This window comes from Ovis canadensis, chromosome 21, assembly GCF_042477335.2.
Source record: "Ovis canadensis isolate MfBH-ARS-UI-01 breed Bighorn chromosome 21, ARS-UI_OviCan_v2, whole genome shotgun sequence".
Classification (NCBI taxonomy): Eukaryota; Metazoa; Chordata; class Mammalia; order Artiodactyla; family Bovidae; genus Ovis; species Ovis canadensis.
The window spans coordinates 45,211,920-45,225,385 of NC_091265.1; the positions used below are offsets into that span (position 1 = coordinate 45,211,920).

Below are 13,466 nucleotides of genomic sequence, written 5' to 3' on the forward strand. Positions count from 1 at the left end.
CCGCTGGTGAAACAAATCTTAGAAATGTCTTTATAAACCATTACTATTGGCCAAGCATTAAAGTTGAAGTTTTTCATAGGATTAAGATGAGGACAAGCTTCAGCCCAAGCTTCAGAAAGTTACCATTCTCTCTTCTTACCTGGACTCACAGAAGCGCACAGCATCAGGAGGGTAATGTACAGCAGCGTCTGTAAGGGTCTAGAATCTGGATGCATAGCGCCAGATTACAGAAGCGGCCAGGGCAGACTTCCAAGGCAAAACCCAGGCTTTGGCTCACTAAGAGACATAGAGGGGAGAAAAACAGAAGAAGGAAATTCTAAAGTACAAAGACAGTCGAAATCTATTCTCTCAAGAGCCAGAGTTCTGCACGTGATAGCTGCCTTCAATTTCGCAAGCTTTATCTGCTGCTGCTGCTGCTAAGTCGCTTTAGTCGTGTCCGACCCTGTGCGACCCCATAGACGGCAGCCCACCAGTCTCCCCCGTCCCTGGGATTCTCCAGGCAAGAACACTGGAGTGGGTTGCCATGTCCTTCTCCAATGCATGAAAGTGAAAAGTGAAAGTGAAGTCACTGAGTCGTGTTCGACTCTTAGCGACCCCACGGACTGCAGCCCACCAGGTTCCTCCACCCATGGGATTTTCCAGGCAAGAGTACTGGAGTGGGTCGCCATTGCCTTTTCCAAGCTTTATATAGACTGAATCAAATACAAGGCATTTGATGATCCACATCTTCCCAGTTCAGAAAATAATCTGTAGGCATTAAAGTTAGAAGTTCCGCTTATTCTTCCAAGATACTAAGATACTTATTTTACACAGACCCAATCATTCCAAATGAATCCATTACGGCCTTTCACCCATTTCTGTCTGTACAACTCACAACCATCTAAAACTCAACCAAAACGCATTCCTTCTCTACATTCCTTGCAATACAAACAATAACAAAAACAACAACATTTTAACTAACGTTTATACAGTGTTAATCGCATGGGCCAGACACCATCTCAGTGGTTTTCATACATTAACTGAACCTTCGCAACAACACTCTAAGTTAGGGGCTCCTGGTTTTCGTCCTTTTTTCCGATGGGGACTCATGGATTGCACAGAGAAAACTAAGGGCAGACTTGGGTGGGGACTGAGCCTCCTGCAGAACATCCAAAGACCACTGTGGTGAGAGTGGGATGAGCCAGAAAAAGAGCACAGAGGAAAGCCAGGCTAGACCCCACCCAGTTTCAAAAGCCACGGTGAAGATGCTGGCATTCATTCTCAAGGCAACGGCGGGCCCTTGGAGGACTTAGAGAAGGGAGTAATGGGGTCTCATTATGCTTTAAGATCACTGACTGGCGGATTGACTAGACTGAAGTGGGGCAGGAACGGAAGAGTGTGGACAAGCTGGTGGAAGCACTACGTTAGTGGCTGCCTGTCTCGTATTGGGGGCACTCTATATATAGCTTGCAAAATGGCGGGCAGCCACTGAATCCAGTGATTCACAGGATTAAGAGGAAGAAAAGCTTCAGCCCCCAGTCTCTTCTTACCTGGACTCACAGAAGAGCACAGAGTTGGGAGAGGAACATACAGCAGTGTCTGTAAGGGTTAAGAACTGGGATCTGAATAACTGAATTTTCAACTGACCAAGCTGCTTCATTCAAAGAGCTGTTTCCCATTTCTCATTTATAGAATTAGTATTTTGTCTCATTTATATCATAAGCATTCTCTCATCTATACTGCCCTAATTGTTAAGCTCTATATCAGGACATTGCCTTATTTCTTTCAAAATATAAGACTGTTTCTAGAACTTTTACAAGCTCCAAGGACCAAAACATATAGATGTAATAAGGGCCTACTGCCTTTCACTGGTCTATAGGGTGCATCAGATACAATAGAGGCAGTCACTGAATCACTCGATTCAAAGCAGACTCTAAAGGTAAGCCAACAGAATCTGCTGAGGGCTTGGGTAGAAAAGGCGAGATAAAGAGATGTCAAGGATAACTCTTAGTCTTTGATGTAACAGAATAAAGTTCTGTTTCCTGAAATGGGGAGGACTAGAGAGGGGAATGAAGAAGAGGTTGCTCAAGAGCTACGCTTTGGCCATCTGGATTTTCCTGACCCAAGGGATCAGACCTGGGTTTCCTACATTGCTGGCAGATTCTTTTACCGTCTGAGCCACCAGGGAAGCCCACTGCTATAAATGGCAGCAGAAAAACTGAACTGCTAAGGATAGATGGATGACAGCCATGGAAATATTGGGTTTTGTGGGTTTTTTTTTTTTAATATAGAAATTCTATAACACATTAACAAAGCTAAAAAAGGACCAGCACTGGTAAAGATGTGGGTAAAAATCACTATAATATCTCATTGGCGGAAATAAAATCAGTAAACTCCTTTCAAAAGGAAAATTATTCATTCATTCAGCAAGTATTTATTGACTTTTTTTTTACAGTTTTTTAAATTTATTTTTTAAATTGAAGGACAATTGCTTTATAGAATTTTGTTGTTTTCTGTCAAACCTCAACATGAATCAGCCATGGGTATATACATATATATCCCCTCCCTTTTGAACCTCCCTTTGAATGTTTACTATATGCTGGGTACTATTCTAGGAACTTGGGTCAGAGTACCTTAAATACATATAAAAGTAAAAAATGACAGACAAAAATGTATACCTTACATCTGTGTAAGAGATGAATAATAAACCAAACAAATAAATTAGGAATATTCACAAGGCCCATGCTATTCTCCAGATATGTTTTATTCCTTCTCCTCTGTGCTATCTCTATACCTTGCCCACTGCCTACCACTGCACTCACGGCTCTGCTCTGCAGTTTATCTGCTCACATAGCTATTACCTCTTTAAAGGCAAGAATGATGTCATACTCAACTTTGCAAACTCTAATGCCTAGCAGAAAAGAGGCACTTGATGTTTCTGAAAATGAAAGGAATACCTTCATAGAATGTAATTCCCAGAAGTACCTCAGTTCAGTCGCTCAGTCATGTCCGACTCTTTGCGACCCCATGAATCACAGCATGCCAGGCCTCCCTGTCCATCACCAACTCCCAGAGTTTACTCAAACTCATTCATGTCCATCGAGTCGGTGATGCCATCCAGCCATCTCATCCTCTGTCGTCCCCTTCTTCTCCTGCCCCCAATCCCTCCCAGCATCAGGGTCTTTTCCAATGAGTCAACTCTTCGCATGAGGTGGCCAAAGTACTGGAGCTTCTGCTTTAGCATCAGTCCTTCCAAAGAAATCCCAGGGCTGATCTCCTTTAGGATGGACTGGTTGGATCTCCTTGCAGTCCAAGGGACTCTCAAGAGTCTTCTCTACAGTTCAAAAGCATCAATTCTTCGACACTCAGCTTTCTCCACAGTCCAACTCTCACATCCACATGTGACCACTGGAAAAACCATAGCCTTGACTAGACGGACCTTTGTTGGCAAAGTAATATCTCTGCTTTTCAATATGCTATCTAGGCTGGTCATAACTTTCCTTCCAAGGAGTAAGTGTCTTTTAATTTCATGGCTGCAATCACCATCTGCAGTGATTTTGGAACCCCCAAAAATAAAGTCTGACACTGTTTCCCCATCTACTTCCCATGAAGTGATGGGACCAGATGCCAAGATCTAAGTTTTCTGAATGTCGAGCTTTAAGCCAACTTTTTCACTCTCCTCTTTCACTTTCATCAAGAGGCTTTTTTAGTGAGAACTGTTATATCAACTGAATTCCATGTGATCTAGCTGTATTTTTATTCTTTCATTTGACTATTCATTCACAGATATGATTTCAAAAATCAGCAAACATACAGTAAGTACCTACTGTATACCAGGTACTATTGCTAGGCTAGAGATCCAAAGAGTGGTTATTTTGCTGACAAATTCCACTTCCCATATTCCTGTTTGGCCAGGACACAGAATTTGTAACTACAAAACACAACAAAATGTAAGGCCAAAGCTACATTAATGACATTTCAGTAGTGAGAATTCTACATGCATACTTATTTGTGAAAAGAAAGGTTAAGTCTAACCATCAATAAAACTGGGTATAGCAATACAAGGCATCTTAAGAATGTCTCTGAATAAATCAAGTACTTCTCAGGATCTGCTTGCTTCTTCTCTATACCACGGACTCCAAAATCTCCAAGTTGCAAACTCAAGTTCATCTACTATCAGTTCAAGAACTGCCCTTTTTTTTTTTTTTTTTTTTTTTAGGACTGCCTTTTAAATGCTTCTTTGATGAGCTCTTTTAAAAGTGGGAGAAAATACTACAGTACCACTCACTGGCAGAAAGGGCCAGCTGTGTGAAAGCCTTTTTTGGTTTATTTGAATTCTCCCCTGTTTCAAGGGCAAGGACTGACACACCGCTGCTAAGCAGTCAAGGCAAAGTAAACATTCAAACAACTTGTTAACAGCAGACACTTTCCTGAGACGATGAGGACAGGGAGGAGAGTTTCTTCCTTTTGCCAAATCCTTCCTCAACTATTTATTTATTGAAAAGCAGTGAAACAAACTCCAGAGTCAACTTTAACCCCAGCATGGGATCTAGTGAGTTACTTTACAGCTGTCCTTTAAAACGTCACAGCTCATTATTGCTACCTAAACACTATCACACAGGAATACGCCCATGTTTCTATGAGACTAACACTCCATCAGTTAATTTGGGCGGTTGGAAAGGAATTACAACCCTAACAGTTGCTAAGTATTTGTTGACTTGGTTTATATTTATCCCTGGCAGGCCTGCTCAGCTTGTTAGAGAATTGCGATATTCAGAACAAGGACCTAGATTCTGTTGCCCTACTCATCAGGTAGCTTGAAATTATATTCAACAGCCACCAAGGGCAACCTAGGTCCAACCTCACAAACAAACATCCCTGACCACAAGAAGAGTAACAGACAGCCCAGTGCTGCTCCTTGAGTCCTGACCTAAAGATTAGCTGGTACCTCCTGAGTTTCAGAGCTTTCTCTAAGCCCTTCCCGCATGCCTACAGAGAAGGCAACTTGTCTTACATTACAAACTGTACTTTTAAGCCATCCCAGGCTTAAGAGAATTTCTGTGGGCAAGGGAAAACTAAAGGTATGCCTGATCTCAGAATAAGAAAGGAAATAGTTCCCTAACATTTATTTAACTTATTGTTCAGGTTGTGAACTTGTTGCTTTTATAACCCCTTTTCAACACACTGCCAGAATAATCCTTTGGGAAAAGTCTTTCCTGAATTTCTAGATTTGATTCCTCTGTTTTTGAAGGAACGCCTCTGCTTTCCTAAGGATGATCAAAGCAGCCTCTCTGCATTATCCCCTCCCTAGACTCCTATATCAGATGTTCTTAGAGTTTTCTTTGAGGCTTAGGGAATAACTGTGATTAATTTGTGAACAAAAAATTCGGCTTTGGGATCAGTACTGTTCTTCAAAACATAATATTCTTAGTTTTCTTTTTTAAAGGCATCTTCTTCATAAAATAATAATTTCCTTCTTTTAAAAAAAAAGATTCTTATTTTCAAACTATTTCAAAGCATCCTATTTCTGAACTGTGGAGGAAAAAAAATGATATTTTGACAATAACTAAACAAAAGAAAAAAATAAAGCAAGTCTACTTAAATTTTTTTATTAGATACTGCTTAATTCTGCACAATTTTGGTTACAAAAGTCAAAAACCTTTTCTTAAACCCATTGAACCACCTTGACCTTAATCACAAGTAACTGTAAATCTCCTCTCCAAGTTTTCTTCATTCTGAATATCTGAGTAATTTAGCTAAGCAAACAACATTTCCTGCACAGACTTCTCAGAGAATCTTACTTTTTCCAAGAAATATTCATTCAATCAATTAATTCCATATGGAGGGTATTGACTTGGGGCAAGATTCTGTGAGAGGTACAAAGATGAGGAAGATGAGGAAGGCATAATTTCTGAGCTATAGGATACTGCAGCCTAATTTGGAAAAGAGGGCTTGAATTAATTAACTCTGAAATAAAGAAAAATATAATAAGTAAATGAGAATGTAAAAGGTATTAAAAAGAGTTCCAAGCAGAGGAATCCACCCTTCATTGGACAGACACTAAGTGCCTCCCTTCTCCAGGCACTGTGCTGTCCTGCGAATTCAGCCAGGGGCGAAACCGGCGGGACAACTGCCTTCCAGATGCTTCAAATCAGGTAAGGACAGGTGACAACTCAAGAAACCCTCCAATACCGATTCGCCCAACAGAACAATAAACTTGCTGCTTCAAGGTTACTGCATATTCTGGATGGCTTCTTGTTTTCTTGTTCTTTTTTAAATTATGAAAGTATGATAACACATTTACGGAAGACTTGGAAAATATGAAACAAAGTTACATACAGTTTCACTATATATTCTGATTAATTTTAAGTATTAAGATTTTTCATTGGAGTTTCAATATCAAACTCTCAAAAATTAACAGAATGAATATACAGAAAAGTAGGATACAGCAGACCTGAAAAGCACCATGAACCAATTCAACAGAATTAAGATTTATTCAATTTTCACACAACAGCAGGATACAAATTCTACTCAAATTTCCAAAGACTGTAAACTAGGAGACACTGGAACATATCCAAGGATGTGAAACAAGACCCAAAAATTCCATGGTCTAAATATTGAAATCATACTGAGTCTGTTCTCTTATCACTGTGGAATTACGTTAGAAGTCAGTATCAAAAGATATCTGAAAATACCCGACATAGTTTCAAGTGCGATGTGACATTTACCAAGAGAGATCTTTGATTTGACCATTGAAATCCTCCATAAAGTTAGAAGACTGAGAAAACACAGGGTGATTGCAGAGAAGAAAGCATTTAAATGAGAAATTAATACGAAAGACACTTTAAAACCCCCATGTGTTTGGAAATTAAATGTCCAGTTTTAAATGATGGCTGTATCTAAGAAGTGGATGGCTTCTTTTTATTTGGTATAAACTTTTATATCACTTTTACAATCAGAAACTAAATAAGGGGGCTTGGGCAGCTGTGGGCAAAGATACACCCACCCGTTTATATGATGCCACAGTTTTATCAGAGAATATCTAGAGGATTTGAATGGTCTGCTATATTTATTTGGATGTTTTGTGAACAGATACCAAGAAAGAAAGGACAGTGAACGTTTACTCTTCTGCCTGGGCAGGAGTACATCATCTTCACGACTGTGGAACACGCTTAGCCTTTCTTCTCCCATCAGGTGCTTTTGTGTGCTCTGACTTTTAAAGTGCCATGTGAATGGAAGGTAACTACATGCTTTAAAGGACTTCTTGTCTCCAAGTCCACTTCCCGACGGCCCCACCTTGGCAGGACTTCCTCACCAGCACTCCTCCACCAGCCAGCACCCTCAAGTCTTCTCTCTCTCCTTTGCTAAGTGAAATGAGCTCATTGCAACATATTTAGGAAGACACTACCTGTTTGCTTTCAAAATATTGTTTAACACCTGCACAAACTGGTTTTCACTGGTAAGTTGATTTACTTTTCTATCCCTGAAAATAGTTTAAGGGCCTCCCTGGTGGTGCAGAGGTTAAAGCGTCTGCCTGCAATGTGGGAGACCTGGGTTTGATCCCTGGGTTGGGAAGATCCCTTGGAGAAGGAAATGGCAACCCACTCCAGTATTCTTGCCTGGAGAATCCCATGGACGGAGGAGCTTGGTGGGCTACACTCCACGGGTCGCAAAGAAAATAGTTTAGCTCTCCTGGTTTGGGATGGAACATGTCATGACTTTTTTCTCCAACAAAATTAATGGAAACGGTTTTCAGGAAGAAGCAAGGCTTTCAGTGGAATTATCTGGCAGTCCATGGTAAGGATTAGGTGCTTTCACTGCTGGGGCCCGTGGTTCAATCCTTGGTCAGGGAACTAAGATCCTGTAAGCCGCAGGGTGTGGCCAAAAACAAAGAGAAGGAGATAAAGGAGTAAGGCTTTTAGGATATTAAAGTAGGTAAGGAGGGATTAGATGAGTCACAAAATAAAGCAAGCACAGGTGCTACTGGAAAAGCAGAAGGGTCACCCAATCAAGACTCAGAGGCTGAGAAGACATCCCAGAGGAGACAATGATTAGGTGAGTCAGATGGAGAAGTTTGGGGGAAGGGAGAAAAAGCAAGGGGAGGGGCATATTCCAAGCAGAAGGAAGAGTGTGTGCACAGAATTAGACACACAGAGAGTTCGGAAGAATAGACTAGAGTGGACAGTAAGGACAGGGAGACAAGGAGGCCACATAGTTGAGTAGATGCCAGAGTATCAAAAACAAAATAAATCAGGTTATAGCATTTAGCTTTTTTCCTCCAGGTCGAGTATTAACAGCTTTTAGGCAGCAAGAGTCAAGATCAGACTTGTGCGTTTGACAAACCATTGACCCTGCCATGGGGAGCAAGGCTGAAGAGGGTTTAGGAGGCTGTTGTGAAAAAGAAAGGGGACCTGCACTAGAGAAATAACAGGGGATACATGGGAAAGGTTTTTTTTTTTAATGTTAAGACATGGACAAGTTCAAAAGCTACTTAGGAGGTGGGACTGATGGAACTTGGGTAGTGAACGATGTGACCTGGGAAGGAATACATCTCTTAGACATCTTTGGAATCCATCGTCCGCTCACTCCTGTTTCCTTTTGGCTTCGGCCATAAATAAAGGCACTGAGGCTGCTGTCCAGATTTCGGACGTGGAAGAGTGAGTATATGGATGTCTGCCTTCACTAAGACAGGAATCACATGAGAAACCACAGGGCTTTCCGTGGTTTTTTGTTGCTGTTTGGAATTAGCAGGGAACGAAAAGGATGCATCTTAAGGTGTGGAACTAATAAGCTGAGTTGGAGCTAACAGAAACTCTAGGAAAGACCTAGCAGGCAAGCTGAAAAGCTTAAGTGAGATGAGGGAGGCAAGGACAGACAGAGAAACTGTGATTCCCTAAGGGGGAAGGAGTCTCAGGCTAAAGCCTAAACATGAAATAAAATCAACTTTAAAGGGGTACCCATTCCTCTCTCAAAAATAACGCTCATGATCAATGCTACTAATTAAAAGGTTTTTGTCTTAACAAAAGAGGAAAAGACAGAAAATTATATTCCAGGGATGGAATCAGACACTCAAGACTTCTTAAAAATGAGTTTCCAAATATCCCTGTACTTTCACGCCCCCGTATACCTTTCAAAGGTACCAACCACGGTTTAGGGTAACCAGACACATTCCTTCCCTGGAGCCTTTGATCAGTGACAGTCTTCAGGCTGCCCACATGGGGTCCCAAGAAATGAGAGTAACAGCTGGCAGGCATCCTTCAGTGGTCTGACTGGAGGCGTGGGTAGGGGCAGGAGGAGGGGGAGGGAAGGAGAAGGGAAAAAAGAGCTCTCCTAAGTCCACTGGCAGCAAATGCAGCCTGTAAGAGTCAGCATGTTCCTCTCTGGGGGCTAAATCAGTGCTTTTAGAAACCAGAGCATCCTTTTCAGCAGTCATGTGCAGTTGACAAGGATGCATTCTGCGACCTGCTGCAAAGTTCGAGGGCAGAATGAGTGTATAAATTTTGTGCAAGCAGAGATGCAGGATGTCCAGCATGTAGGCCAGGTCAACAATGGGCAGATCTCTCTTTTCACCTCCCCCCGCCCATTCCCACTCCCCTACCTCCATTGCTGTTGGAAACGCAGCTCTTGGTGGTATCTGCTTCCATGAGCTTGGAAGGATCACGCAGTCATGAGCTTCTAGTTTTTTAAACCACTGACACCTACAGACCTCACAGCCCTTCCCCCACTTCTCCAGAGCCGCAGTCAAGTCAGCCGAGCAGACACGCTGATCCTGCTGCCTCCACAAGCATTTCCTTTCACTGTGGACCATCAAAAGTCAAGGGAGCAAATGGAAGTGACTTGGAGTTATGGCACCAAAAAGGCCAAATGAGCAAAGAAATAATCAACTGCACATGAGCCCCTTCAGCTCCGACACAATGAAAAGGGCCTAGGACTAACCCCAGGAAAGGTCACTGAGATCAAAGGTCATGAGCAGAAAAAGGCACCAGTGAGGGGCTGCCAGCTGCAATGGGGGCCCATGTGGTCTTAATTACTCACCAAAAGAGAAGGAGTCTGAGCCGGGGCCGAGTTGGGTTCTAGTCACATATTTGTGTGTGTGTGTGTGTTTTTTTAAAGTCAAGTGTTCCTGTTCCACTCTCTTTCAAAGAGGCTATTTCTTCCTGCTTCTAGAGCACAGGAAACCAAGAATTGTGGAGATAAGATAATTCTGGCATCCACAGTAAGCTGTACAGGAGTGTTCCAAATATTTAAAAGCATAGCTGCATACAGACAAGTGAAATTCTAAAGCGTGACTTAGGAGGGATCATTAAAAACACAAAATACAGCAAGTTTCAAGATTATTCCTGAATCCCTTGCAAGTATCACAAAAATCAACACTTGCCACAAATCCAACTCTCAGTCGATTTTCGGGTTTGTCATTGGAACTGGCTTCGTGGGAAAACGTAACACCGTAATGGTAACCACAAAACAAATGCCAAGCGTAAAATTGTAAGTTTGCAAAGAACTAGCTGAACTTGACCAGGCTGATGTTAAAAAGATCCAGACAGACACTGGGCTCTGTGATGGAGAATGAGAAGGAGGAACATGAAGCCATTTTAAAAAGAGCTCTGGACGATAAGTGTTAACAACAATTAACATAGTTGTTAATTAGGACAATGCCTTGCTCAGACCTTACCAAATGGAATGAAATTTTCCTTGGCCATGATGAAAGACACCCTCATGGGGTTTTGGTTTAGATTTCATTTTCATAACGAGGAAATAAGGACTACAGGAGAAACTTATTTCCCTGTAATATATTCTAATGTACACAGTAAAATACTGAGGAAAATGCAAAAAATATGTATTAGAGATCGAAGAAAAAGTATCTTGGCTGCAAACAAACTCGAATCAATGATGGTTGGGCACTGGACCTCCATCAGGATGATGTTTATATTTTATGACCTGCTGAATTATGAGTTTCCTAGAGACCTGGAACTTAGTGGTACTAGTCTCCAAGTACCTTCTTCCACCTTTAAACTTGGCTGAGTAAAATACAGGGAGCTCAGCTTGGTGCTCAGTGATGACCTAGAAGGGTGGGATGAAAGCGGGTAGAAGGGAGACTCAAGAGGAAGGGAATATATGCATACATGCTGATTCACGTTGTTGTACAGCAGAAACTATAACACAACATGGTAACACAACTATATTCCAATTTAAAAAAAAAAAAAAACAGGGACTTCCCTGGTGGTCCAGTGGCTAAGACTTCATACTCCCAAAGCAGGGAGTCTGGGTTTGATCCCTGGTCATGGAACTAGACCCCACATGCTGCAACTAAGACCCAGCATGGCCAAATAAAGAATTTTTAAAAAGCAAAATAAACATAACCAAAAATAAATAAACCTAGCTGAATAAAATAACGGAAGGGGTCTACATTTCTTAGGAGGCCCAGTTTGTTCAAGCTGGTGACGGGAATTAGGTCAGACACGGCTTGTCAGAGCTATCGCAGCATCACGTCTGTGCATAGGCGTTGAGAATGGGGCCCTTGGAGCACTTCCATAGGCTGGCATACATGTCAATCACAAGTTCCTGTGCACTTAGCACAGTCACCACAAATGGACTGATAAATACAGAGATAAGTAAAAGTGCACAAAGGCCTGTAGGAAAAAACTTGCATTCCTAGAAGCTTTGACACGACAGACAAATTCAAAGAAATGATCAAGTTACAACATCCTGATGAAGTGAACATAGAAAAATGGATCAATTAAGATTGGGATATCTTTCTAAACACAACACAATACTGCATGAAGTTTTAGCCCAACTGGGAGAGCCTGAGACACCGTTTTAGCAGTGGGTCCATCTTGCCCACCAGAAATGAAACAAAGCTTGTTGGAACAACTCTGCTGGGCTGCACGCATGTATACCAAAGAGCCGCAGCTGCTTTGTGACATCATGTTGGACAATGGGAAACAGGAAGGTCCAAAGAAAGAATTCAAGAACACACTGATAGAGGAGATACACACAGAAATCCACAGTCCACACGGACATCAGCGGAAATCCAGAACAGCGGACAGACCCGACCAGGAAGACAGATAAACTTATTCCAGTGACGTTCCTCCATGTAAAACTTTTCTGAAAATCCCTTGTTTATTATTTTTGGTGTCCATGTATAAACAAGGCATAAAAATAATCTCCTTAGATTATGATTACACTTGATTTTTAACCCCATATAGTTTTAACTCCATCAACATCACTCAATTAATTTACTAATGGTTAGTTCCAAAATACTCAAGAACATAAAAATAAATTTTTAAAGTGCCATAAACAGTAAAGGCAATTCCAAAAGAACACCAAATTTCTTGATACAATAACAGCAATGCGATATTAAATATAAATATACAGCTTCCCAAGGTAACAGACTTCTTTAAAGACATAGTTCTGATTTAGATATTTTAAGTTCTGGTATAGTTCTGATATATATATTTTTCATATCACACTATACTCACATCATAGCTGACATTTGTAGAACATACATGTTGATACAGGCATATACCTTGTAGCTGAACTCTTAAGGACTTATTATTGGCCTCCAGAACAACCTGAGGAGTTTTTGGTTTTCTTTTTTGGTGAGATGTAGAAGAGAATTATTAACTTGATTGTTCATATAATGACAGCTGATTAATTTGGATCTTTTAAGTATAAGAATGCTGTGGGTCAGATCCTTTGCTTAATTTTCTAAAATCTCTTCCTTCAACCCATTTTCTAAGACATTATGAGCAGAGTTGAAAGTTGTAGCCTAAAAACACACAAAGCAGTTTCTCAGTTCATTTATGCAACAAAAATGTATTGAGCGTCCATATTCGAAGCAGTTGGGGAAAAAAACGATTAGAGGAGATGACATAGAAGTAGAGTAAGATAACAGGGACCTTGATCTCATTTCTTAAATCTCTGACATCTTTAACTCCTGGATTACATATGAACAGCAGCATTTAAAACTTTTTTAATGTAAAAAAAAGCTTCCAAAAGTGACAAGTGTCTGAACTTTTTAATAACATATTTTTTAAGAATTTAATAAGAATATTCAAAATGTATTTTTAAAAAATTAACAGTTGGTAGTCTACAGTGACGTATTTCTTTTTCCTAGAGGATTCAGTCAGGTAAAACATTTAATAAATTAGTGTGGCTTAGGTTCTGTCTGTAAATAGAGGGGGAAAAAACCCCCACAATTTTCTCTCAGTTTTAGAATTCTATGACAAACATTTTACAAGTGCGATGTTTAAATGAAAAAGCACTTAAAAGCCTGTGTGCACCTCTTACACTGGTTTTGCCTCATCTTTGGCAGACTCCAAACATGACTGCACTAATGAAAGAGGAAAGGGGGAAAAAAAACAGCAAAGGTATCCAAAATCAACAAAATTTCAGCTCTAAAAATTAAGTCAAAAGCATATAGTTCAGCCCTCCAGTTTGCAAGCAAAAAAGAGACTGCTTGTGTTCACTGTTATTTAAAAAGAAAA

The 13,466-nt window shown here is 40.8% G+C and overlaps 1 protein-coding gene across 2 annotated transcripts in view; it reads right to left on the minus strand.

Annotated features, from left to right (window-relative positions):
• CDON (cell adhesion associated, oncogene regulated) overlaps positions 1-13,466 on the minus strand; it is a 97,748-nt gene that overhangs the window by 64,574 nt on the left and 19,708 nt on the right. For both annotated transcript variants that reach the window (XM_069565434.1, XM_069565433.1), the window contains exon 3: positions 140-276. In XM_069565434.1, coding sequence (XP_069421535.1) covers positions 140-215 — 76 coding nt within the window. In that variant the 5' untranslated portion in view covers positions 216-276. The remainder of the gene's footprint in view (positions 1-139; positions 277-13,466) is intronic.